Source organism: Ciconia boyciana, chromosome 2 (assembly GCF_034638445.1).
Source record: "Ciconia boyciana chromosome 2, ASM3463844v1, whole genome shotgun sequence".
NCBI classification, from domain to species: Eukaryota; Metazoa; Chordata; class Aves; order Ciconiiformes; family Ciconiidae; genus Ciconia; species Ciconia boyciana.
Window position 1 is genome coordinate 5,437,070 of NC_132935.1, and position 26,581 is coordinate 5,463,650.

The 26,581-nt window shown below is 41.6% G+C and overlaps 1 protein-coding gene across 2 annotated transcripts in view; it reads left to right on the top strand.

Annotated features, from left to right (window-relative positions):
- TRAPPC9 (trafficking protein particle complex subunit 9) overlaps window positions 1-23,648 on the top strand; it is a 544,235-nt gene extending 520,587 nt beyond the window's left edge. For both annotated transcript variants that reach the window (XM_072851835.1, XM_072851836.1), the window contains 2 exons: window positions 12,799-13,022; window positions 20,439-23,648. In XM_072851835.1, coding sequence (XP_072707936.1) covers window positions 12,799-13,022; window positions 20,439-20,618 — 404 coding nt within the window. In that variant the 3' untranslated portion in view covers window positions 20,619-23,648. The remainder of the gene's footprint in view (window positions 1-12,798; window positions 13,023-20,438) is intronic.
- Window positions 23,649-26,581: the final 2,933 nt, after the last annotated feature.

Below are 26,581 nucleotides of genomic sequence, written 5' to 3' on the forward strand. Positions count from 1 at the left end.
CTTGACACGCACCCTCAGTCTTTGTATTAAGACTGCAAGGAAAGTTGCCTTTTCATATGAAATGGGTAGCTTCATTTCTTGTATCAGTTCAAAACAGCAAAAGCTATTTTTCTCCTTTCCTCCTTTTTTTTTTATTTTAAAAAACCCCAACTCTATTTTCCTGCACCACCAAATAAAAACTCCATGAAATACCTTTTGCCAGATCCCTAGGTAATGTAAATCCATGGATTTTTATAAAGTTAAAAATCTGATCCCTGCAGGTAGAGGTGATGGGGTTTGGGAGGATTTTTTGTTTGTGTTTTGTAGGAGGAAACAAGGTGCAGTCAGTATCACTTCATGTAAATCCACAAAATGATACGTGACCTCAGACGTACAACTAAGGAAGCCATACAGTCTTTCCATATGTTGAATTTTGAAGACTTCTTCAATTTTGTCAACTTTGTCAACTTCCTATGCTTTACAGCTTCTCTTCATTTCTTAGGCATTCCACTGATGTGTATCAAACATACACACGTAATCTCGAAATACATTGAATCTCGAAACCATTGAAAGATTGCACCAGTGAGAGTTGTTAGACGATGCAGTGTTGCTTTGTCTGCTGTGGAGGGTGAGGAGTTAATAATTTCTGTTCTCTGCTTATGCGTCTGTGGGTCTCTAGAAGGTAGAGCAGACACAATACTGTTTCTGTAGATGAGCTGATAGCTCTGGCCAGTCTGCGCACAGAGCCTTGTGCAAATAATTCTTAGAAAAGAGACCTGATCAGCCACCACACTACACTGATTTTCCCATAATTGTATCTGTCTTTTAAAAGCTGAAGATAAAAGGACAGAATTTGACACCTGCTCATTGCTCATTTTTCCAGTGGCTTGGCGGGCTGGAGCACCGTTGCAGGGTTTGAACGAGGAATGGTTTTGCCACCCAAATGGCCAATTAAAAGGAGATGGGTTTGCAGGAATGCTTTGCAGCACTTGACAGGTGAAGCTCAAGGCATGGCTCGCAGCTTCGGGTACAGAGAGGATTTAATTTTTTACTCTCTCTAGCTGAAAACGGTGTTTCTTTTCTTCCCCCCCCCAATATTTAACTTGTAGTTTTATTTAAACAAGTCCTCTCGGCACTTCACCGTGCTGATATCTGAGGTCTCCATTCCTTCAAAATGCAGTGATGGGGAAGAAAGGGTTTCTAGGCTCTTACTTTAACTCTTTTATCAAAGAGTTCTTCTTTAAATAGCATTATTTTTATTTTGATTTACTTTTTCTTATGATTGGGTTTCCTTTTATACTCTCTCTCCCTTCCTGCATGTCCTGTGAATCCTCAGGTTTTACGTTCAGTTTAGTGTAAGACTTATTCCTATAAGGAGTTGGTACCTCGATGAGCCAGCATAGGCATTTTGAAAGCTTACAATTAAGATGTTTTTCTCTGTTTTCTGGAAGTCACGTTCCCCTCTCAATTCTATTGGGTAGCTTATGCATTCATTTCTGCTCAGTGAAAACTCCTGACTCTCTTCACAGGACAGGTTAACTCCTTCCTAAAAAGTTTCAGTGTCCCCATTTGGAAAACTGGTACAGTGCTCACTTCCTTGCCTCACCAGATAGCCTTGAGGTTCGAGAGATACAGATATAGATATTTTTAATTTATTTAAGGTTATTTCTTTTATTGTTTCTAATTCTCTAGCAGTGCTGGCTGGACATCCCAAGAAAATAGGTCTGCATAGTTCTAGGTGCCATACAAATTGTTCTGCTAAGCTCTTAGGAACATGAGAATTGTTGTCCCTAAGAGCTTATAGTCTAGTATTATATATATATATACACATATGTATGTGTGTATATATATGTGTTTTATATATATGCTATAAAGTATATATGTTATATGAAAAAAAAAAGGTTAACAGGGAAGAGGAATAGGGAAAATAGTATAACAAAGTAATAGGAGAGAAGTAGTTTTGCACGCAAGTTGTACCCCATAGGTAGCAATGAGCACAACTTGGCACCTCTGTAGCAATCAGAGAGCAGGTTTGTGCGAGTATTACTGCGTGACCTCAGCAACAGGTTTCAGCATGCATGGGAAAAGTTGGGTCAGTATGTGGGCATTTAGTCTAGGCTGAGCTCTACTGCTATAGCTAGAAAGTAGACAAGCTGGGAATGATGTCTGTGCAAGGTGCCATGTGGACATAACCAGGTTATAGACCTACAGAACGATCTTTGAAGCAAGGTCTTCAGTAGATTAGAAAGGCACTAGTGTGGAGGTGTCAAAAGCAGAGATGAAGAGATTTTAATTGTTAAGGCTCATAATCCAATTAGATCTTAGACAAGGGTTTGGCAAGGTAGGCAGAGAGAAAAGGTCAAATTTGGAGAAGTTTTGTAGAAAGTGGCATCAAGATTTAATCACAGACTGGAGGTGTGAGTCATGAGAGGAGATCAAGTCAAAGAGAAAGCTGAGATTGGCAGCAAAGAGTCTGATTTTATTTCTGAAATTAAGACAGGTATAGAAAGGAAAGGACTTCATGAAAAACACGGGAGCTCAGTTTTGAGCATGTTCAGTTTTAGCAAGTAGTAAATTATTAACAGAAAGATCTCAAAGACAGAGGCCTAAAGTTGTTTGGGCTGATGACTCTAGGCTTAAAGATTTCTTGTTTTCAGTAAGTTTGATTGTTATGTGTGTGTTCACATCCTATCTAACAAGGGAGAATATGGATTTGTGTCACATAGGACGACTGAAAGCTTCCAGCTACATATATCTATTAGTGCAGTTCATGGTACATGGATTCAAATTGGATTTTGAGACAGGTCATGATGTAGAAGGATGCAATCAGAATTAAGAAGTCGTAGCATCATAGTAGGACTTGATAGTTTCCAAGTCACATCTACCTGGATTACTGTCTCATGTGTTAATGCAAAAGTGGCAGAATGAACTAACCGTACATAGGGGAAGTTGTAAAAATTTAACTCAATCCACTGGTAATTAAAACAACTTAGGGTCATTAGACTGAAATATGCTGTGACTTAAATTCAAAGAAAATTCATAAGAATATGTCCATTTTAATGTGCACCCCTGCTTTTGAGCAACTCTGGCCTGTAGATATTAACCACATGTAGACTAGTAACCACATGTCACACCTTCCCTGTACATAAAGTGCTGCGATACAGCGTTTGTACCTGGAGTTGTTTAATACCTCTCATTTAGCTCAGCTCATTGCATTTCAATCATGGTTGGGCTAAAGGAGGCCTGTGAGGCTCAGTGTCCTAGTGCTCATATTTACACAGTTACTGAAATGTGGTAAATCATCTACCTGCCTGCTAATAGGGGGTTATGTATTATCTCGTACGAGGCTTTGGCTGCTCTACAACAATACAAAAATTCTTATGGCCTGGACATCTCATGCAATATTTCATGGTTCTTTTTTAAGGCAAGCATGGAAAATGGGTCATGTACCCATCATTTTTTGTTAAATAATCAGTATAAATTTTTTTGCTTTCTTAAGACATCCTGTCCCTTAGTCTCTATACATCTGGGCATGGAGATACCTGCTGTTTCATCTCTTCTCATCTGTGTTTGAGTTTCTTCTGCTTCAGATGGTACATAGTATATTTCATCCTACAGGAGCCCCAAATACTCCTCAAATATGACAATTACTTTACACACAGGATTAGTTTAACTAGCAATTTTAAAAATCGCTACCTGTTAGTTGGGATCCCCTATCTATGTAAGAGTCCAGAGCACCACTGTGTGTAGAATAGATACTGTGGAATGTTGAATCCGCATGCGTTGAATCCGCATACAATGTTGAATCAATGTATGAATCTGTTGAATAGATAACGCGGAAAGTACTGTTTCCACTTGAAACAGTAGAAAATCCAGAAAAACAGTTTCCACTTCCATATTGCCATAGGCAGTGAGAGTTTAGGTAAGTAGATTGTGGGGTAAAATCCACATATTTGACTTTGCATGCACAGAATGGAGTACAGGAGCCTAATTTTGTGTCGCTGATGTTAAGTAGGCATTACTTCTTGTGTGACCGTGTGCTAGCTCACTACTATCCCCATATGAAATGTGCCACAATCACCACCTTTATCACTGACTTCTAGAGCAGGTAACACTCCCTGGAGACCTCCAATCTATGTAGTGTCTAGACTGAACCTGCTTTGAGATCAGACGGACTCCCAACCCTGCACATAAGGACTACAGACTCTTTTTTTATCATTAACTTTTCAGCCACAAGTCAGAAACTCTCACAAAGGTTGCATGAGACCTTTAAAATCTCCTCTGCAGAGGGAGAGGTTTGTCTCACATTCATCATTGCAGAATGGCAGAAAGAAGGAGAAAATTTTAAGTCTCATTTGCAACCAGTGAGGAATAAGGTCATTTTCTTTCAGTAAGCTGTAGGTTAAGCCATGTTATTCATGACCTGCAGCGGTTTTGCACAAAGCTGCCGCTATAAAAAAAATAGTGTTATATGATATATCCTAGTATGGATTAGTTTTGTTTAAATGTAATATAGGGCTTTTTTTTTCCTTTTTTTCCTTTCCTTTCCTTTTTATTTTTTTTTTTTTCCACAAGGCAGGGTAAGAATTCTCTGAAAGTAGACCTGCCACAGACAAGCTATAGAAATAAAGTTTTCAATAACCTAAAATAACATGTAAATCCTGGGATCATGAAATTTCAAAACACAGGCATACACTGTATGCCAGCCTGACCTTCTGGCTGTGTAGCAGATAATCAAAAGAAGTCTTCAGCAAACCTGCTTGTGATAAACAGATAAAAGGGGTTGGCCCACATTCGGAAATGAGACTATTTAAGCAATCTGGGGCCATGTCATGGAATATTTTAAAAGAAGTCGAAAGGAGCTCAGGCTCACTGGAAAACACAGAGCTTTGAGAATTTTAAAATGTTAGCGGTCTGCCTTTGAGCATTTGGATTAGGACTGGACACAAGCAGTACAAACTCTGAAGTGATTTTCACTTTGATGATAGCAAATTGGGCAAATCACCAAATGACAGGTTATCTTGGCTGCCAGAGGAGAAATGAGACAAGCAGGTGCCATCCGTGTGCCAGCAATTTCACAGGGCAAGAGAAATGTCTATCGGAAAAGGCATGTGCAAAATAAAATAACTCCCACCAAAAACAGAGGTTAAACTGAAAACTCATTTCTTAAATAAATCTGTGGTTAATGTGCATTCAGTTTTGCTGTTTTAAGATCCCAAGTAAGAGTTGGAGGCAGTCAAACCCCAGAGCACTAGAGACGTTCATGCTTCTCTTTTCAGCTACTGCGACCCTGGTATTTAGAGTTAATTGAAGAAGATTGTACTACATCTAAGTGTTTACAGCCGAGATCAAGTAGCACTGAAATTGAACACTTACCATGTGTCTGCCAAGGACAGATTTGGAGATTAAAATTGGACATAAACCTTATACTGATTTGGAGGAAGAAAGCTTACTCAATCCAAATGAACAAGGTTGAAAAATCCTTTTGCAAGCAAGTCCTACGGGGATGCTGCAGCATCCTCAGTCCATTGTCATCACAGAGTTAAGAACAGACACAAACTCGAAACAATTTGGCAAGAACAATAATCGGACCAGTCAGGATCTGTCATCAGCATACTGGCCACTGCAAAAGAGTGATTAAATAGGAAGACACAGACAATTATCAAAGACTAATTGCTTATTGTTGCTAGAACTATATTTTAAATGTGTTTTTCTTTTTAATTGCTTTTGGAGTGAATAAAGTGTCCTTAATTCAATTGTGAAATGTTTGGGAATGGGAAGTCTGCCAGGAATCAGGCAGCTCAGAGGTCTTGTGAAAGCAAGTGCCTCTTTCACTAGCCTATATTCATGTTCACTCATCCCATCCTCTGCCAAATTTCCTGTTTTCAGGTCCGTGCCCCTATGTTAGCTGAAGGTCTCTGGGTTGTTGGTACTTGCAGGAAGCTACGCTAGTTTGTTCATATCTTTTCCTGTATATTTTATTCATCCCTGTCCAAGGGCCTTGACCCAAAGAGGAGCTGAACTCTTCAGGTCCATAGGGGTTTTGGATCAGCAGGCTCTGAGTATAAGGGCACTTTCCAGGACAGGACTAGCAGTGGTTGACAAGGCTGACAACACATTTGTGTAATTTGAACCTGTTACAATACAAACATCTGTATACTTCTGTGCTCTGTTACTATTGACTGCAATGAAATTATGCAGAGGATGGATTTGGCTCAGTATTGTGTCAGTGTGACAATGAATGAACAGGAGGATGTTATTCCAAGTTAAGATGCTCAGGTTTGGTGTGAGGAGCAGATCCAAACCACATACAGAAGACTTTATGCAAATAGCTATGAGGCTCTCGTGTTATTAAATAACTATTCAGCATTTTCATGATGAGAGTGACAGTGAACGCAGTTTTTATATTCATAGAAATATCTTTTGTATGGATGTATTCAGCTCTGAAAATACTGCAGGACCTCATAATGGACAAACAAATATAACCAATGCTATATCTCTATGTGTAAATAATTTGCATGAATGGTTTAGAAAATGAAAGGGAACTGGTCTACATGAGGGAGAACAAGTGGGAAGAGGGGAAACAGAAGCAGCGTTTAGGTTCATGTACTGGAGCAGATACATAAGAAAATTCAGGGAGCCCCTTGTCTCAACAGAATGCCGCGTTACCTGCCAGCTCCACTAAGCAGCCGACTGAACTCCAAGTAACAGGCTGCTAAAACTGTTGCTGACCTGACATGCAGCATGAGAGGAGGGACAGGGAATTTGCTTGTTTGGAGACAGGCAGGATCAGCTTGCTCTGTACCCAGCGTTTGCCTGTAGTACAGGTTTTTTTCTCCATTCCGATCTCTCTTTATTCTGCATAATATGTAAAATCAGCAACAGACAGAATTGTTCAACCTATTTCTAAATGAATGATTTTTAAAAAAAAAAAAAAAAGAAAAAGAATTCTCTTTGCATTGTTAAGTTCCTTGCAAAATCCTGAACAAACATTCTTGCAGAAAAGGACAGGAAAAAGAAAAAGAAGTTGTTCCAGACGGAATGGCTGGCCCTTTCCTTGCTCTTTTAAGGCAATTAGAAGTAAAGCTGGCATGGGCAGACATTTTAATCAGCACTTTAGATTTGGTGAACACAGAAAAACTGAATCATTCTGTGAGACTTTCACTGCAGCAGCTCTGGCTTGGGCTGTAGGTCTTTGGCTTTCCTCCATCGAAGTACCTGATGGGCATTATCTAGAGACGTCAGCGTTGCTGCTGCTCCTTTCCCCTCCTCAGATTACGGCTCTCCCTGTTCACAGACCGAGATGAGTAAAACTAGTATTTTGGAACAGCTCTAACAGCATAAAAAATGGTTGATGATTGACTAAAATTCCCCTAACTATCATAGTACAGCTGAGCAAAGCTTGCTTTGCTGGGCTTGAAGATCTCTTTTACCTCTTATGTGAGATGTATTTATTCATTTGGGTATCTCTTGCCTTGAGTTTTGTTGACCTACTTGTTTGTGCAAAGCCATGCCTCTGTGAGGTGTTTGCTCGAAGTCTTGAGACAGGTTCCCAGCTGCAGCGAATGGCAGAGACCAATGCATCTGCTTCGGTTTGGGATTCAACATCAAATTTAAAAGCAAATATCCAACGGAAATTTCTCCACCCCCCACTGTAAAGATGAGCACAAACGCCCTGCCTTCCTCTGCAGCCTGTTTTTAAAAATCAACCCAAACTTGAGTGAGGAGAGTAAACGTTGCTGGAATGTGCGTTTCCACTGAGATTAAACATGTATTTGTATGCAGCTTTCCAAAATTAAACTTTCACGGTGGCAAATAGGGAGTTGGGTGCGGAAAAGCAATTAGCCATGACTCAGGACTCTTGACATACAGGTGGGACAATGAGTTCCGAGTGCTCACACAGAAACTTGACAAAGTAGCGAGAACAACTTACTATGTGTTAACATAAGCAGAGTAAATAACACAAAATGTTAATAATGTTTGGTATTCATTTTCAAGCTGCTCCTTTGGGTGATGCAGACAGAAGTGCACCTGGCAGGTGATGGTAAATGATGTTTTTCTTGTGGAATAGTGGTTGTCTTCCCGTAAGTAACATTCATTCCCTTTTCTTGAGTTTTGAGATCCTGAAAGACAGACACTATATGAAATCTGATGTATTATTTTCATATAATGGTCTCCCAGCCATTGTGGTGTCAATAAGCATCACCTATCAACTGGCCATGAAGTAGTTTTTCCAACTAAAAGGTGAATTCATCAAGATCTTAAAAGGCTTGGCTAAGGCCATCAGTGAAAAAGCAACACTTTCCAGCACCCTTCTCTCCCATTCTTTCAATGATCTTAAGGGTCTTTTCCAACCTAAATGATTCTATGATTCTGTGATTCTCAGTGGCTTGTATCATCCTCATCCTCTGCCTTCCAAAATGTGTTGGACATTTCCTCCCTTGTTACAATAATCACTTAGAGAAGGTCCTAGAAATAAAATATCCTGCACTTCCTCAGGGCAGTCCTGTGCCTGTTCACATGTGCATGACAGAGACCGTGTCTTTCCTTTTTTCATGGCTATCAAGCATTGCAGAGTAATGTTGGCACCCAAGGATGCCAACATAGTGGACATGTGTAGGTAAATGAGCAGGAAAGGAGAGAGTGGAAGAGAGAGAAAAAATAAAATAAAAAAGCAGCGTTCTGTTGGCTTATTAAAGTACTTAAAAAACGATTTAACTTTTGATTAGAAGATTGCTAGGTCTTTGTGCTTTTTTTTGCCCTGACAGCCAGAGTTTACACTTCCACCTTTTTAAATGTAGTTTATATATGTTGTTTGCATTAAACTTGTTCCTTCTAATTTTCTGAAATACTGCTTATCTTGTATCTGAATCTTTGGAAGATGGAGATATGGCCACCACTGTCTTCTGTGCTAGCAACTCTCTTCTGATTCAGAGCTACTGTATACTGAAGCCAATAATGATTCACTCTCACAGCAGTGGTGTGAGCAGTCTCAGCTTTTATATGCCATCTGTGTGAGTGAGCTGAATCTGCAGAAATGGGACCCTGTACACATGGCTTTTCCTCTGTTCATGGATGAAAATATTAAAGCAAATCCGTATGGTCCATGAGATGTTTTCTGTGTCAGGAAGGGAGTAAAACTGCCTGTCAAACCAAGCTGTTCTCTCTGATGAAAGGGGACTGTTTTTAAACACTCCTTTCCATAGTATTTTGCACGCCAGCCATGTGTGTTTTCTCATCTGACATCTCATTGAGATCCTTGGCTTCAGTACTGCAAGAGGGAAGGGTGTGCTGGGAGGGAAGGAAATAATCTCTCAATATGTACACAAGCACATGTGCACGCACATGGTCTTAAATCAATCTTAAATGAATTTAATTTTTTTAGGAATATGAAAAAAAATTAATCTGGTTGACCCAGACTTAATTGCTTCTCTTTTGTTTGGATTTTCTATTTTCACATGAAGATATTGGGAAGCAACGCTCTGAGCTATTATTAGATACAAAGGTGGAGACAGAGGGCAAAGGGTTCATTTACAATTCCTACAGCAGAGCATTGAATTTTAAAGCTAAAAGGCAAGTTGATGAGCAGCTTGAAAATAAAGATTCATCCACTTAGTTACTGAGTATTTCTGAAGGTTCATGCTGGTCTGGGGAGCTAACTGTTCTCACAGCTGGAAGACCCGCTGGCTGGAGGAACCAAAAAAAAAAAGATTTTGTTTGTTTGTTTGTTTTTTTAAATGAAAGCACTTAACCTCACAGGGAGAAGCTTGAAAACATAAACTAATATAAAGTCATGAATTGATATAAATGCATTTCTGTCAAAGGAAGCAACTGGACTTCATTTCTGTGGCAGGAGGTTGGGAAGCATAAAGATTACACACACCCAACACACACACACATTTTTGTGTGTTGAAAAATTCAAGTTAGTTAATCCCAGATAATGGGATACCATTAGAACCACTACTTCACCTCTGTGATCTTAGAGCAATCCTGCAAGAAGCAATTTGATCACGTTGGGCAGGAGAGCCCATAACGTTAGAGTGTGCTATTGCAGAAGAAATCCAATCCCAAACAGGTTTTATATCCCTTTCCTAAAATGCAGTGGTGATTATAACTTCCTTTCACAGAATCACAGAATGGTTGAGGTGGGAAGGGACCTCTGGAGGTCATCTTGCCCCACCCGCCTGCAGGGCCACCTAGAGCTGGTTGCCCAGGACCATGTTCAGATGGCTTTTGAATGTCTGCAAAGATGGAGACTTCCACAACCTCCCTGGGCAACCTTTGCCAGTGCTCGGTCACCCTCACAGTAAAAAAGATTTTCCTGGTGCTCAGAGGGAACCTCCTGTGTTTCAGTTTGTGCCCATTGCCTCTTGTCCTAGCACTGGGCACCACTGGAAAGAGCCTGGCTCTGTCCTCTTTGCACCCTCCCTTCAGGTATTTATATACATTAGCGTCGTGGTTTAGCCCCAGCTGGCAACTAAGCACCACGCAGCCGCTCGCTCACTCCCCCCTGGTGGGATGGGGGAGAGAATCGGAAGAGCAAAAGTAAGAAAACTCGTGGGTTGAGATAAGAACAGTTTAATAGGGAAAGCAAAAGCCGCGCACGCAAGCAAAGCAAAGCAAGGAATTCATTCACTCCTTCCCATGGGCAGGCAGGTGTTCAGCCATCTCCAGGACAGCAGGGCTCCATCACGCGTAACGGTTACTTGGGAAGACAAATGCCATCACTCCAAATGTCCCCCCTTCCTTCTTCTTCCCCAGCTTTATATACTGAGCATGACGCCATATGGTATGGAATAGCCCTTTGGTCAGTTTGGATCAACTGTCCTGGCTGTGTCCCCTCCCAGCTTCTTCTGCACCTGGCAGAGCATGGGGAGCTGAAAAGTCCTTGACCAGTGCAGCAACAACGAAAACATCTCTGTATTATCAACACTGTTTTCAGCACAAATCCAAAACATAGCCCCATACCAGCCACTATAAAGAAAATTAGCTCAATCCCAGATGAAACCAGGACAATTAGTAAGATCCCCTCGAGCCTTCTCTTCTCCAGGCTGAACAGTCCCAGCTCTCTCAGCCTTTCCTCATAGGAGAGATGCTCCAGGCCCTTCATCATCTTCATGGCCCTTTGTTGAACTCTCTCCAGTATGTCCATGTCTGTCTTGTACTGGGGAGCCCAGAACTCCCCAGTTGTGTGTGAGTACTGTGTATGAGTACTACACACAGTACTCCAGGTGTGGCCCCGCCAGTGCTCTTGTCAAAAACTGGGTGTCTCCTTTGGAAAGGAAAGTTTTGGCATGGGGACTGTTCCAACTGGGACACTGGCATGGGTTTTGGATAGCTGCAGCTTGAGCACTGCAGGGTTTCTTTGCGCTCACCCTGCCAAGCCTCTTGTATCTGGGACTTGCTGCTGCATTTGGGCAGCCTTTGGTCAAGGAGGGATTTTCATCTGGGTAGTTCAGCTTTGCTGACCTGACCTCTGGAATAAATGTCCCTTTCTGAACTTGTTTCTTCTTTGGCACTGTTTTGTTTTTTTTTTTTCCCCAGATGCTACGCTAAGGCTTGTTCAGCTTGCCAGGCTAAAGGGCATCACGAGAACATGCATCATTTTGTAGTTTTTCATCTAAGGCAACAAAACAAAAATAAGTAAAAAACCCAACACTTTGGTGTAAAATGCTTTTTTTCTGTTAAAGCTCCTGAAGCATAAAAATAGTGTCTTTTCTTGAAGAAGGGATATTACTAATGTAAATCTCATGCTCTTGGCAGAGGAATAATATGCTGTATGTCATAAGGCAAGCGACTGAGGAGGAGCTGGAGTGATCGAAATGCCTCATGGGTGTATGAGATTGTGGGGATAGGTATTCACACAGAGGATGCTTTCTTACATGTGCCCAGGGCTTTCTCTTATCTCTGAACATGAACCTATAGTGAAATAGAAATGTTCCTGTATTAATAGTGCATCGGAGATAACCCTCATCTGAAAAATACAGTAATACTGCACAACTGGGAACCCTTTCAGAGTGGGGAATTGGACTAGCAATTTCATAGTGTGTTGGTAATGAAACATTTTGGTTCTGTATAAGCAAATGGGCAAGGTTAGTGGACACATTACTCCGGCTGTCATTGTCCCAGCAGTAACCAATTTAGAGGCTTTATATTTTCTGCTATCCCAGTAAGGGAAAGAAAAGTAGAAAGTTAAAAATAGAAATCCCAGAATGAATTAAAGTGCAAAGAGTGAACAAGCTCGTAGTACTGCTGTATAATTTTAAAATCCCTTTTTTTCCTTATAATCCGGACTTTAATATATGTATTACATTGCAAATTCTGGCAGTGTCTGTCCTGCTCCAAAAGGTCACCTCCATACAGGAAGATTTATTCTGCCTGTAACATGTGAACGTGGGCATCCAGCCCTGGATCTATCTAGCTACCAATTGTATTGATGATTCCTGTTTGTATTTCCCTTCACCTGATGCTGTTGATTTGCAGGAGAAGCATGAGCAGTTGTCTGTGGGTTTGGCCTGCAACAGAGGAGGTTAAAAAGATATCTTCGGGTGCCTGTATAGATCATAACTGGGTTTTTTCATAGCTTTTTCAACAGCTGTGGACAGATATTAGACCTTCATGAACTGAATGTTCCAAGTAGTTTCCCTGCAACACTACCCTACACAACACTCCAGCATTGGGTTTTCTTTCCTAAGGTTAAACGTCATGCAGTCTTGGTTTCATTTAGGTTACTCTTTCTTGTTAAGTTTCCTATCAAGATTAATACAGTTTCTAAAGCAGGAGTCCAACATAATGTGGAATTGTTTTCTTGATTTGCAGATATCCTCGTTGACGGCAAGCTTTGTGACTGCGATATCGTGGTGGACTGCAAAGTGGGGGACCCCATCCCTCTGGAGGTGAAGCTGACCAACTGGAGCAAACACAGCGTGGGGCCCTTTGCTCTCACCGTGACGCCCTACCAGGATTACCAAAATGGGGTGCACAACTATGAGCTGCAAGATGCCATCACCTTTGTGGGATCCAACACCTTCTACATCAATTCAGTAAGTCTTTCTATCAAATGGATCTCGATTCTGGATGACGTGCATTTGCAGAAAAGGGCTTCATTATTCAATTGTGCATTTTAAGGCAGATTAATTTTTGGAAAGCACCACAGTTATGGCAGCTATTGCTAAAGGTGCTGCTAGATTTGGGGATGTAGAATCATCTCTCTGAAATGGTTTAAGACTGTAATTTCCTATCATGTAAACCACTAGTAAACTATCAGAGACAGTAACTTTTGGTCACTCCAGCTCTGACTAAATGTGAATGGGTAACCTAGATAAAATGTTTAATACCATATTGCCAGTCCCTTGAGCCATCCAGTGCAGCCTGCAGTAATAGATTTTAAGTAACTTTTTCTCTTTAGTCCATAAGAAATATTCCCCAGGCTGAGCCAAGTAACTCAGCAAATCAGTTTTAGTCAGGTCCTGAGGAAATGCAACAGACTGCAAAAAGAAAATGCTAAACATTAATGACGAATATGATGAGCTGGTTCATTTCCTTGTCGCTTTAGCATACTCTTATAAAACCATAAAGAAAAATAGAAAACATGCTTAAAATGGGACAAAAAAAATTACCTTTTTAGAACAATTCAGATTTTGATTTTTCTGTCAAATTCTTCTTTAAAAATTTCAAGTCTAGGAGCTTTTTGATTCTTAGGCAAGACACTGAAAATACAGATAAAACTACTCTCTCCCACATCCTTCCCCTAAAACCAGCAACAACAAAAAACCATACGGACAGTACTGCGGCGTGGAATAAGCAGTATTTCTGGTAACTTATAAAATAAACATGAAGAAAAGGGTGAGTGTTTGGGATGGTGCTTAGGACCTTTGCTTAGGTCAGCTCTTTGGATAGCTACTAAAATGTACCTGTCAAAACTGAATATTTAAGTGAACTTTAGTAAGAAGGAAGTTAAAGGTTAACCAGCATGCATATTTTTCAATTACGCATCATGGGAAGAAAATATTTCCAAAAGCTAATGAGCATGGAATATACCATCAACTTGAATTTTAATGGGGGCTAACTATATTCTTAGCTGAATAATTTAAATATGTCAACAGAAATAATCAAGAGATGGCTTTCTTTGACTCTCTTTCTGACAATGTGGATTTTTTAATCAGAGTGGCAGTGTTTGGATGCCCAGCTGCCAAAGGGCCTGACCCTCCAGGCTAATGAGGGAAAAGGGAGATGTCAGCGTGATGTATTCTTACCTTCTGATTGAGTCTCCTACGGGGCAAAAAGTCAGGAGGTCACATCTCTTGTGCCTGCCTGGACAGCCTTCTCATACGTTACGGTCCCTGCTTTTGCCCCGTTGTTCAGTATTGTGACATTTCTCCTGTAAACACAGTCCCCAATAAGTTAAAAATAGAGTTGTTTTCTGCTCTTTGTCCTCCTTTTCATCCCAAAAGGTGAAATGAAGAAAACATCGACTCTTAAACAAGAAGTGTTATATTTCACGGTATGTAGCATTGGTACTTGTCCTACACAGGCTCCCAGAGAAAATTCTTAGTCATATTTCTTTGAGGCATAGAGCCCTGATCATGGAAGAAAATTCTTCAAACAGTGTTATCTAATGCTGTCAGAGACCCTTTCATCCCCCCTAATAACTAATTCAGTAATGGAAAAAAGATTTCAGAAAGCCGCACCTGTTTTGGGGACAAGAAGAAAGTCCTGGTTTGTGCATTTGATGCTTCAGGGAAGAACGAACATACTCAGAATTGTGTTCATGCTCTGAGTTTGGCAGAAACTCAGACAGACGCTGGTTAAGAAACCGAAGAAGCTCATGATTGGGTGAGATGAAAGAGAATCAGAGCTTCTCTTTTTTATAAATGAAAGCTGAGACACTGGATCAGATTCCCTGCTGGTGTAACTCAGTGCTGCTCTGTCAAAGCTATTAAACATGTGTCCATTATTTTTATAAACTGAGGTCATGGGCACACGATTATTTTGCTTGTTTAATGGAAGTGGCTTGAGATGCTACTGTTTCCCAGCTGCTTGTTTCTGCCTCTCTGCAGGAAGATGCTCCCCTCTTCCCCAGCAGACCCAGCGGGAGAGATGGTGTGAGCATTTGTCTTCGTGCAAAGTTGGCCAGTTTAGCAAAAACTACGTTCGTCAGCAGTTTAAGCTAATTGGACTGACTTTACACTGACACTGGCAAGGAGGTGGTGACATGATTTATTGCATTGCCAAGCTGGGTGGGAGGAAGGATGGAGAACTAGCGTATGGTTTGGCATATCAGTAGTGTATGGTGAAGAACAAGTGGGAGCATCAGGTATTACAGCAAGAGAAGATACTTCTCACGCCTGAAAATTTGGTCTGTTGTCATGCTGATGCAGAAACTACAACAGTATTGGTGCTCAGCTGAATGTGATTTTTTTGAGGAAAAAAACCCAAAAACCCAACCTCCCCTGCTTTCTTAAATGTTAATTTCATACTAAGCCTGGTGCTCAGCAAATCACAATTATTTTTGTTTCTAGACTGAAAAGTTTCAAAACAGTTTCTGCTTCTATCTGGAATATAGGGAATATATACAGGAATTTTCAGCGTGCACATGCTGCTTTGCAGTATGAATATAAATTGTTTAAAGGGTAAAAGTCATACGATTTTGTATTTCTCTTTCTTGCGGCTTGAAGTCCAGGTTAGTTGATTTATCTTGGAAATAACGTAATGACTGCTTATTCACCTTTTTGTGCTCTTACTTCAATTCAATGCAGCAGTCTGGGTTTGTGTCACAAAGTCTCTGCTGGGATATACTACTTCAAAAAGCAAATTCTTTTACTGAAATTTTTAAAGGATATTGAGATATTTCCATGCATTTTAAATTAAGTAAAAAACTTTATTTTTAAGCACAACTTCTAATTTGGTTAACCTTACCTTTCTGTGACTGTAATTAACAGAAAACCTGACTTAATCAGGTATCATTTAGATAGGAGATATTTTTGTTCAGTGTGGGGTTTTGAAACATGAGATAACATGGTGGACCCCCACTCTTTAAAGGACATTGCACTGATTTATTTTTGTATCTCACTTCACAACCCAAAGTTTAGCTTTAGCCATATTATTAAAAATTCTTAGTTCTTACCAATGGGGTTTTTTTGACTAATTAGTTAATCAGACAGAGTTGCTTCTTGCCAAATTAAAAATAAAAAAAATTATCTTCTATGGAGATTCTTGTAACTACCAGCAATTCATCTTTCCTTGTTGTTCCTGCTTTTGCCATTACTATTCTCAAGCATTTTTTTTCCTGCGTGTGTTATCACGTACTAGCTCAAGTGATTGGTAGTGGGAGATGAGAAGAAATTCATTAGTAGATGGTCATTTTGAATCAGCTCAGAAGCTATGATGAACATTTGCTCACTTCTGGCAGGTCCTCTGTGGCCCATCTGGAACAAATTAGTTTTCTTGGCACTGTTTTACTCACACTGTAAACTCTTTGGGGCAGCGAACAGTAGCTGGCACTAGCCCTAATCTCCAACTGAGCTCCCTAAGTACTACAGCAGTATAAATAAGTAGTAATTAGTTCTAAGCAATCACAGTCCCACATGGTAGCCTGAATCAGGGAAGGATTAGGGTGGAGCTAGAAACTTAATTTTTCTTCTATCTCAGTGGAACAGAGGAGTAATGTGGGCATTTTTTTCTTGATTCTTCAGTCATTTTTTTCTGGGGTAGAAGATTCCCATCTTTGGTTTCCATGATTTGGTGGAATTTTAGTAAAATCTGTTTCAACTCTGACTCAACTCAGCAAGCATGTATTCAACAGCATCCCAGATTGGCACAACATATAAGCACATATCTAGGCGGTGACACTACCAAACCTGTGTGCTGCTAGATCGAATGACAATACAAAGTTGGTCTGGATCAGGCACGAGTATGTGATCTTCATGTTTCTTGTAGGTTAGCTGGATCATGTATTGCAATCAGTGGGATGGTGTGTACTGTCAGCTACAGCGGGAAATGTCTGACTTGTGTACACGTCTGAACAAGTCACCCTGAGCTCCCTTCACAGGCAGTGGAGAGCTAGTCATCAGGGTTGACAGAGTTTAGGGGATATTTTACCTCATTCTGCATTTGATCAGATTAATCCTTGTGTTGAACAGCTAGCTCAGATGTGGACATCCACTTTACAGACATTTGGGTGGATTCAGTTCCAGACTGAGCCATCTGAATGAGTAGGTGCTACCATGGATGCTGGCCAGCTAAGCTGCCATTAATCAATGGAGATGGAGTCTGCAGCCAGTAGAACCTGGCTTATGCTAACATAGACACCAGGGGTGAGATTCAGTCACCTAAAAGTAGGTGTCTGCCATCATTTAGGTGATATGGGTATCCCACCTGGCCTCCGACTACTGCCAGCAATCCTCCTGTAAATCATCCTGTAAATCCTGCCAGCCCTGGGCAGATGTCTCTGTGCCTTAAGTCATCTCAAATGTCTGTGTTTAGGCAACTGTATGCTGACCCCACGGACTGACCAGGTAGACCATTCTGTGTTAGCTCCACTGGCTGCGTTGACTAGATGTCTTCTTACTGTTGTAGTAGCTTGGATACCTAGTATGCAGAGAAACACCTAAATGTAGGTGGTTTAACCTCAAAATTAGTCCTGTGCCCAGTGTACCAGTTGGGTTGGATCTGGCCCTCTACTGGCCTGACTGCTGCTGATGTACTTGTGGTCTTCTGTGAATATTTGTAGGTAGCCCCACTAGAGAGGCAACCAAAGGCAACTTTCCAAAGTTAGTTACTGTTTTGGAAGAAACTTCTTGTAACTTCTGCAGAGCCACTTGCATCTCAACAGTGCAAAAGTTTCAAGCTACTTTTGCTTACCTGTTTCTTCCCCAAACCACAAGTGTTGACAAAGTAGTGGTTGTACAAGTGGTCATAGAGATGTGGATAGTCCCCAAACCATGGATGTTGTTGTCTGGTCTGTGCATACTGCGCACAGGAAGATGGGCTGCAGGCAGAGCTGGAGACATACCACGACCTGCCTTGCTGGCTCTTCTCACTTATGATGAAGAAACTGATGACTGGTGCTGTAAAGGCAGGAGGAACAAGCAACCATGTAGGCAGAACTTCAAATGAGTGAAAAGACTGTTGATGCTGATGTGCCCGAAGCCATCTTCCTGCTTGTTAAGGGCTCTGATCAATGCTGTTACAGATATTTCTTCATTGTGCAGCTAGGTTAGGAAAAATCGACTAGGAGCTTGAAAAAGGTATGGGTCCTGAGGAGGCTTCATTTGCTGTTTGCCTCCACCCATTGCTTTCATTAGTGCCTGCCTCTGTCCTCTGGATGCAAGTCCTCATCAGTTCCAGTGAGACGGAAATAAGGCAGGTAGCCCCAGGAGGAGGGGGAAGAAGCAAGAGGGGAGACTGCTTGATGTTGTTCTGCATGTCCAGACGCAATGCCAGAGGGCAAGAACTTGTACCCAGCGAGGACGGGAGACGCCAAGGACAGGGGTCAGGAGAACAGCTGTGGCTGCTCTGATCGCTCATGTGGATGATACGATGCTGATACAAGTATGCTGTAGGTCAGCAAAAGTGCTCAGCACCAAAGCCAAAGGGAGCCAGGGCTCTGCCAGCTCTGGTGATGTTGCTGCTTGTGAACAGCCAGGCCCCTGTACAGGAGCAGCAATTTAGGGAGGTTCAACAAAGAAGCTTGATACCTCAGGGGACTATACAGGGTCCATGTCTGCTGGCTAAAGGACCCAGCAATGAAGGTCCAAACAAACTTAGAAGAGGAGAAAACGGAAACAGCTCATTCCCCTCACATCTGAAAGCTACAGAGAACCTTCCTCACTGGAGGTGGTGGCAGGCAATTTTCAGCTCTCTGGCATGTTCTTGAGGTGCCCCACACCCCTGGAAACTTTTTCTAGTGGTTCATCTCCCCCCTCTCCCCCGCCATGGTCTAGTCATCATCCTTGTTCTGGTGTTCCTATGCAATGGTAAGATGCCCTTCAGCAAAGTGTGTCCATAGACACTTTCCCAGTTAATACCCCATTGTTGATGTCCCAGTTTACTATATGACCAAATTTTTTATAGTGGGCAAGATCCCAATAACCTGTTTTGGAGCCTTAGCTTCATCCCTTCACTGTTCCAGGTGGTAACGTCCCATCGGTTCCTAGTGATGTCCCTTGCAAAGGTTTTCTCCCCCTGAATCCAATCAAGTCCAGCATATCTGGACAGCTCAGTGATTCTGGATCCAACACGAGAGTTTCTGTTGTGGTTGGGCTTGGGTCTCGGCTTGGCTGACCAGTGGTATGTCATGCTGTCATCTGCAATCAACGCTGTACTCTGTAACGTGATGGACACTGAGGTGTTTGGAGATGACCAAAGAAAGGCCCATTACCAATGAGTATTCAAGTAAAATAGAAAATACATGGGCACAGGCCTGCCCATGAAAGTAGGGATAACCCCATGAGTATATCTTGAGTTCATGGTTTCAGGGTCCAGAGAGCAAAAAGGAACTGGTAAGATGGTCTTAGCTGAGGGAAGACCAGTACTGAGGAGCATCAGGTGCCCTTTATTGGGTCTTTTCTGCTGGGATGAAGTTGCCTTTTCACAATTTTTTGAGTAAATTCCATCCAATGGAATGGCCTTGTGCTGATTCCTTGTTGTGCATCTGCAGCAACTTTAACCCAATTCTAGGCACCCTGAAACTGGATTTAACATCTTGTGGAAGCAGATATTAATTCAAACATTATCACATGCTGAACAGTCGTGGAATTGTTAAAGTTAGAAATTACTTAAGTGTCTTACTGAAATGATGGACTGAGATACATTATTTGTTGTGAAGATATGGATCATAAATAGTTTTGTGATGAAGGGAGATACATAAATGTAGAAACAGTGTGAATTCTGTATTTAATTTGGACAAGTTAAATCAGGGTGGCTACTTTTCGTGGGATGTTTCTTGCTGAACTTAATTATTTCAATGATGGTGAGTATTAAAGATTCCTGATTAGAATTTGCAGTCAGATTGTGTTTGAATAATAAATGGGGATGAATTTAGTTATTGCTAAGTTGTTAAATGGTGTTTAACCATGTGTTTAACATGAGTTCAGAGACATGATTTAGACCTTTAATAGAGATGTTGATAAATGCAGTCTAAGGAAAGATTTTGGTTGACCTCTGCCTTAAACCAACTCTGTTCTGGAATCAGTGACTCCTGAAGATCTGTACTCTGCCTTGAGCTGTGCCACAGCTTTGCTGCATGAGAGAATAATACAGGATTTAATTTTCAATGCTCCAGTTTTACCATTGCTAGAACAGGGACAAGATCTTTACTCCTTTTTGTGTGAAGGCAACATTGAGATGTGACTCTAGAGTACTTTGAGATCATTTGAAGGAGCTACTGAATTGCAAAGTGCAATTATTTTGTTTTGTTGCTGGTTTAATTATACTGATTTTCACGTTCTCTTTTCCAGGTGAAGCCGACCAAAGACTCTGTGTACTTTGGAGCACTCCTCTTTCTCTACACAGGCGATTTCTACCTGAATATCAAATTCCATGAAGACAACAGCAGCAGGGAGCTGCCTCTCTCCTGGTTCTGCCTTCCTAGTGTCCACATCCGTGCTATGGAGCCTATGGTCCAAACTAAGCTGTAAATGCACTGTGTGCTATTTGATTAACCACAGTGCACAGAAATGCTTGGCACATCCTCTGCTTGACCCCAGCTTGTTTCTGTCCAACCCCAGGCCACAGTCCCTACTTTGGAGGAACAGCTGAACACTTTCTGAATTGGCTGATAGTCATTTGGGCAGCTGCTTTAGCTAATTTCAGAGAGAGAGAGAGAGAGACAGCTTATAACTGTGCTAGAGTTTTCCTGTTTCCAAAAAGCCTTCGAAACTGCTAATATATGCATTATACTTTCATATACTCTACTGATATCAGTGGGTTTGAAAGGGTCTTGAGGGCTGAATTTAAGAGGGCTGAATTTAACCATGTGTTTGAAGGTCTCAATACCAACTGGAATAATCCTGTTTTAGCATTTTTCAACAAGAGTTGTATATCTGTAGGAAATTCCTCCTGGCTGATGCTGGACCCATGGCATGTACCCTTGAGGTGTAATTCTCTCTTAGATTTGTTCACAGGCTTGTTCTTGTTCACTTGTTTGCGGAGTATTTGGTGTCTTTGGTAGTGATGCTTTTTCCTGTGTTACTGAAAGTAAGAACAGCAAATGTGCCTCCAGTTATTCTCTTCCTCCCCTGAGCCCAGTGCCACTTGCTCCTGGTAAAGTCACTGCCTTTACTTTGGTAGATCTATGAACAAAAAATGGAAGAAAGCAATGAAGAGCTAAAGAGTTTTGTCCTCGAGAAAGGAAATAAGCCAAGTTTTGGGTTGTCTAGGGCTTGCTTGTGAATTTGGGCTTTAACAGGTCTGTTTTATACAATCACAATCACTTGAAACATTTGCAGACACTTAAAGAGCCACCAGAATTAATCAGCTGGTCATTAATACCACTTTGCATGAGTTTTTCCAAACTCTTCTGATCAGATTTTTCATGCTAATAGACTGGGCTTGATTATGTAGTTGTTTTTTCCTCCTTTTTTTTTTTTAATGATTAAGTTTAATTTTTAGGCAATTAAGGCCATGGAATTCCTGACCATAAAAGCAGTTGATGAATGTACTGAAAATTTGGCCTGTTGTCTTTCAGAATAATGTTTTTGTATAAAGAGACCTGCATTTACCCCTTGTAAAGCAGGGAGATGTCTTAGCTCTATGATTGATATATTATTTCATGTACCATATGTTTCAAACCTGTCTCAATCTTTTCTTAAATTTACAGCCTGCAGCTCTTAAATTTGGTGGTACTATACTTTCAGAGGTGGATACACCAAGATGTGGCAGGGGCACTCCAGTTAGCTCCAGTTAGCTCTATACGTGCTAAATCTACATGCACAACGTCTTTGCAGATTTTTTGTTTGTTTAGGCTTCATCCAAATGTGGGCATACCACTTCATGCCTGACCCGCTCCGTCCTGCTCATGTTGCGGAGCACTAGCGCAGATAGCTCATTCTGGCTCTCTGCGCCATGGCCCGTTGTACTTTTGGATGTGACTGGTGTTTTCTGTAGAAATGACAGTGCTCAAAACTCAATTCATTGCATGTTTGCAAATGACTGTAATGTATTCATCCTAAATATGTTTCTAATTTGAGGGAACTATAGCTATAGCATGATAGCTGTATTTCCAGTGTATGCAGGGTATTATCTATAAAAAACTGTATTGTGGCAATGTTATCAGTGTTTGCTCTTGAGCTGTGGCTGTGTGAACAGCTTTGAATGCCAGAGTGGAAGTCTTCAGTCTTAAACTGATGGAAATCTGAGACCAACTGAAGATTTACTTGCAATGATATACTGCTCTGTCAGCTGCCAGCACGCAATGTCCAGTAAGAAAACTTTTCCTTAGACTTGCACAGTGGTTCTGGGCCACAGACACTCATGGAAAGAGGGTCCAAGCAGCTGAGTTGGGCATGTTTTTTGCATTAGTGGAGCTTGGTTGACCGGTTTGTGCCATGAGGCAGAATTCTCTGTCGCTACATAGGCATACACACAGAAAAATAAGATCCCGGGAGAGCAGGAATTAAACCAGTTAATCTTCTCCATAAAAGCTTGCTTTTGACATGTGTCTCTGTACTATGTTACACAACACTGTTGCGGCGAAATCCAAATTGGGTTTTACTCAGTATTCCCAGCAGGTAATCTGCAGATTCTAGGAATACAGCTAAGGCTTTGTAAGGACCACATTGCATTTGAAACAAAAATATTGTGAAGCAGATGCTGTTGCAGTCAGGATGCTTCGTCTTACCCAGCTAAGGGATCATTTCCTAGTTTATTTTTGAGAGTGTTCTCTGAGAAGAGAGGATATTGTTCTGTGAAGCCTATACTGGGATGCAACACTCCTGTGCCCTTTACTTATATAGGATCCTGATCCACAGCCTGCTGAAGCTGTTGGAACGGGAACAGGTTTTATTATAACAAAAGCAAGCTGCGTATTTCCTAGGTTTCCAATATGCCATTATAAATCTGCCATATGTGCTCATAAATATAAGTTCTTATGTGTGAGCTGACCCTTAATGGTCTATCTGTTCATTATATAGTAGACCACTCTGTCCCTTGTCAACTTTGATGCTTAGTTGCTTTTGGCATATGATATCTTTCCCAGTTTTCTCACACTTCTACTTGTCTTGGTGAGAGAGATGAAACACAAGAAATTCTTCCTTCTGGGGATCATTTGCGACTTGTCCAGAAGGAGAATATTTAAGTGTCAGTGTAATTTGGAGAAGGGTGAGGGGAAGGTACTTGAAATGAGAATACTGCATCACTGGCATTGCTGTCAGGATTGATCCTTGCAGTGCTTGAAAAAAGGATGATACTTTTTGATCTGCACTCCTTTTCTGGAACTGAAAACTTGTTTTTATTTCTCTGAACCACCCAGCTATTATTTTGAACATGATGAGCCAAACTGCGCATTGTTACACAGAGGTAAATCTGATATGATCCCACTTGGTTGAATTAAATCATTCCTAATTTAAATCACCATTGGTGAGAGCAGATGTTGGTCCAATATATGTATGCATTGGAGAGGCATAAGTTGTGTAAATTTAACTGTCTGAATAAATAGTTATCTTGTGTTATTTACGCCTCTGCCTGTCTCTTCTGTCTGTAATTCTTGATAGTGTTCTTGTGTGTTTTTACTGGTAATAATAACATATCTCTTGATGCTGCATTCTGTCTGAAAAAATGTATTTGACCCTGGAACTGAAATTTAGCTTCACTCAAACTTTTCCTAGATGAACTCAGAGCTGATGAAAGATTCACGCTCCATAGTATGGCTCCTGTGTCAGTGTCCATTAGCTGTCAGCTGAGGGGAGAGAGATGCACTCATGTGAAAGGTTACTTATGCCTCAATATCCTAATATTGACAATGAGGGTAGTAAAACACTGGAACAGGTTGCCCAGAGGGGTGGTAAATGCCCCATCCCTGGAAACATTCAAGGTCAGGTTGAACAGGGCTCTGAGCAACTTGATCTAGTTGAAGATGTCCCTGCTCATTGCGGGGAGGTTGGACTAGATGACCTTTAAAGGTCCCTTCCAACCCAAACCATTTTATGATTCTATGATCCTTTCCATCCTCTACAGAAGCAGCTCAAAGGCTGGAAGGAGGTCCACTTATGGAGGTGGTATACCTGGGAAGACTGACTGGAAGCACTTGTTTTGTGTGCACCACTGATGTCCAGCCTTGTTTAAGCTCCTTCTGTCAAACAGTCCTGAGGCTCCTGTGTTTGGATTTCCAGTCTAGAAGCTCTTAAGCTTTCCTTAGTGAGAGCCAGTTGCACTCTCCCTTCCTTGGATCCTCTGGCTCTGTTTCTGGGTGTGGGCACTTTGTCTCTCACTGGAAGGGGACTATGCATTCATCCTACTTGCACTATGTACACTAGAACAGTGCTGTCTGCCAGCTCCCTGGGAGGTTCCGCATGCCTTCCAGAGCTCTGGGCTTGCAATTCAGCTGTTTGGGCACAGGTGGGATTTGAAGGCTTTCCTATAGGTACATGCTTTACAGAAGTTTGTAAACACTAATGTTCTTAATACAGAAGACACACAGATCTAGACAATTTTCATGCCCAGTGTTCAATGATACATGCTTACTTCTGCAGGTTAGACCATTCTGGGGCTTAGGTCAGGGTCCTTGGGTTGTCCAGCATCTTTTTAGCTCTTGGTTTCTCATCTCTCTCTTTCTCACCTCATCCTTCCTACCAACTCTTCCACTCACTGCTTTTCTGCTTTTCTTTGGTTGGTCCCAACAGAAAGGATCAACATGTCCCTCTCTTTTTCTCCCTCCTTCCTCTGCATCTCCATCAGAGCCTTCCTAACCCTTTGGTCATCTACTGGGGAAAACAATTGCTTCGAACCCAATTTTAGTTGTTAAACTGGAGTTTGCCTCTCATATCCTCTCTTAAAAGCATCTTGAGATATTTCAGTTGAATGGGACCTTGTCTATTTTATTACCATTTGGTATGGCTTGTTGGAGTGATACTTAGGCTACTACATTCATGATGCATCAATTCCATAACACCAATGGGACTTGTGCTGTATGTAGATGACATGTCCTTTAACATATATTGAATACTTATTGTTCCTGTGTTCCTGATTTAGCAAGATATCTAAGCATGTGCCTCATGTTAAGCACATTAATATGCCCACTGATTACAGCTAATTCAGTCACATATCTGCCTGGGGAACTTGCTAAACCTGTGTCCAGATGCACAGTCTGCATCTGAACCCGCAAATTTGAGATTGAGGCCCCTGTCCCTTTATATTGCATGGGCCATCACCACTGGCTGCCAGGAACTCTGGTACGAGGAGAAGACATCTCATCAAAATCTGGCACTGGCATTTGAATATGTGAGAGAGATATATACAAGTCTGGGAGTGCAGAAGATCCTTCCAGGCTAGTATGTGCTCAATGTATATCTATACCAACCACAGTAATGAACCTTGAAGGCATAAATCATATCCATAGACTTGCTTGGGAAATCATGTTATACACAAAGGCTGTGCCCAGTAGCTGTGTACTAGGCGAGACAGTGCTCAACCACCTCCTGCTTGCAGTTTCTCTTCCAAGTGTTCCTCTTCGAAGGGCTGGTACCAGCACAGGCTGCGCCAGCATCCTCTCAGCCTCCCTGTCTCCATATCCACAGGAAAACTCCCCAGGAACTGCTCAGAAATTATTTGGCATAAGGGAAGGCACATGTTAACAGTGAGGAAACACGGCACCACTTTTGTGACGAGGGAGCGCTGGATCCTCTGAAGAGAATTCGTTACGGCCCAATGTACTCTGATATCATGACTGAAGACAGGCGATTTCAGCCCCTTTTCAGCATGTATTCAGTTTGAACAAAACGACGTAGACACTGCCAGAAAGAAAACAGGCCAACTATTGAAACAGTTTAACAATGAGCATCTTGTTAATGGCTATGAGGATGTCATCACTAATCTGCGTCAGAAACAGGACCCTTCTGCTCTCCAGAGTCTGCCCATGTTCTTACAGAACGGCTGAAGTGATGCCATGGTCTGGTTTAGGCATCTGCCTACCACCTCCTTTCCCAACAGCTCAGATCCAGAGCACAGAAGCCATTCCTTCCCCATCCCTTTGCCTGATGCGCCTCTTCACGTGGCCACACCAGGCTGAATCCGTGCAATGGGTTTGGGTTGAAAAGGGGAAAGAAAAGGAAGGGGAGTGTTTTCCTTTAGTGCGTGTACACGCATGTGAGGGGGTTCTTGACATGCAGCTCGATCATTGCACAGACTGTTGAAGCCTGTGAGGTTGCAGCATCCCTCACAGACACATTTACAGCGCTCTTCGGGGCAGCACCGGGGTAAATAAGCAGTGGGAGGAAGGGAGGGTAGAAATGCAGAGAGAAATAGTACAGGGCTACAACCAGAGGCACCTCCGCAAGGTGCCTGAAGTTAACTGAGATGCATCAATACCAAATGGGTTATGTAACTGCAACGACATTAAAAATAGGTTACACTGTATATTAAGATTTCATTTATAAATTGTTTATAA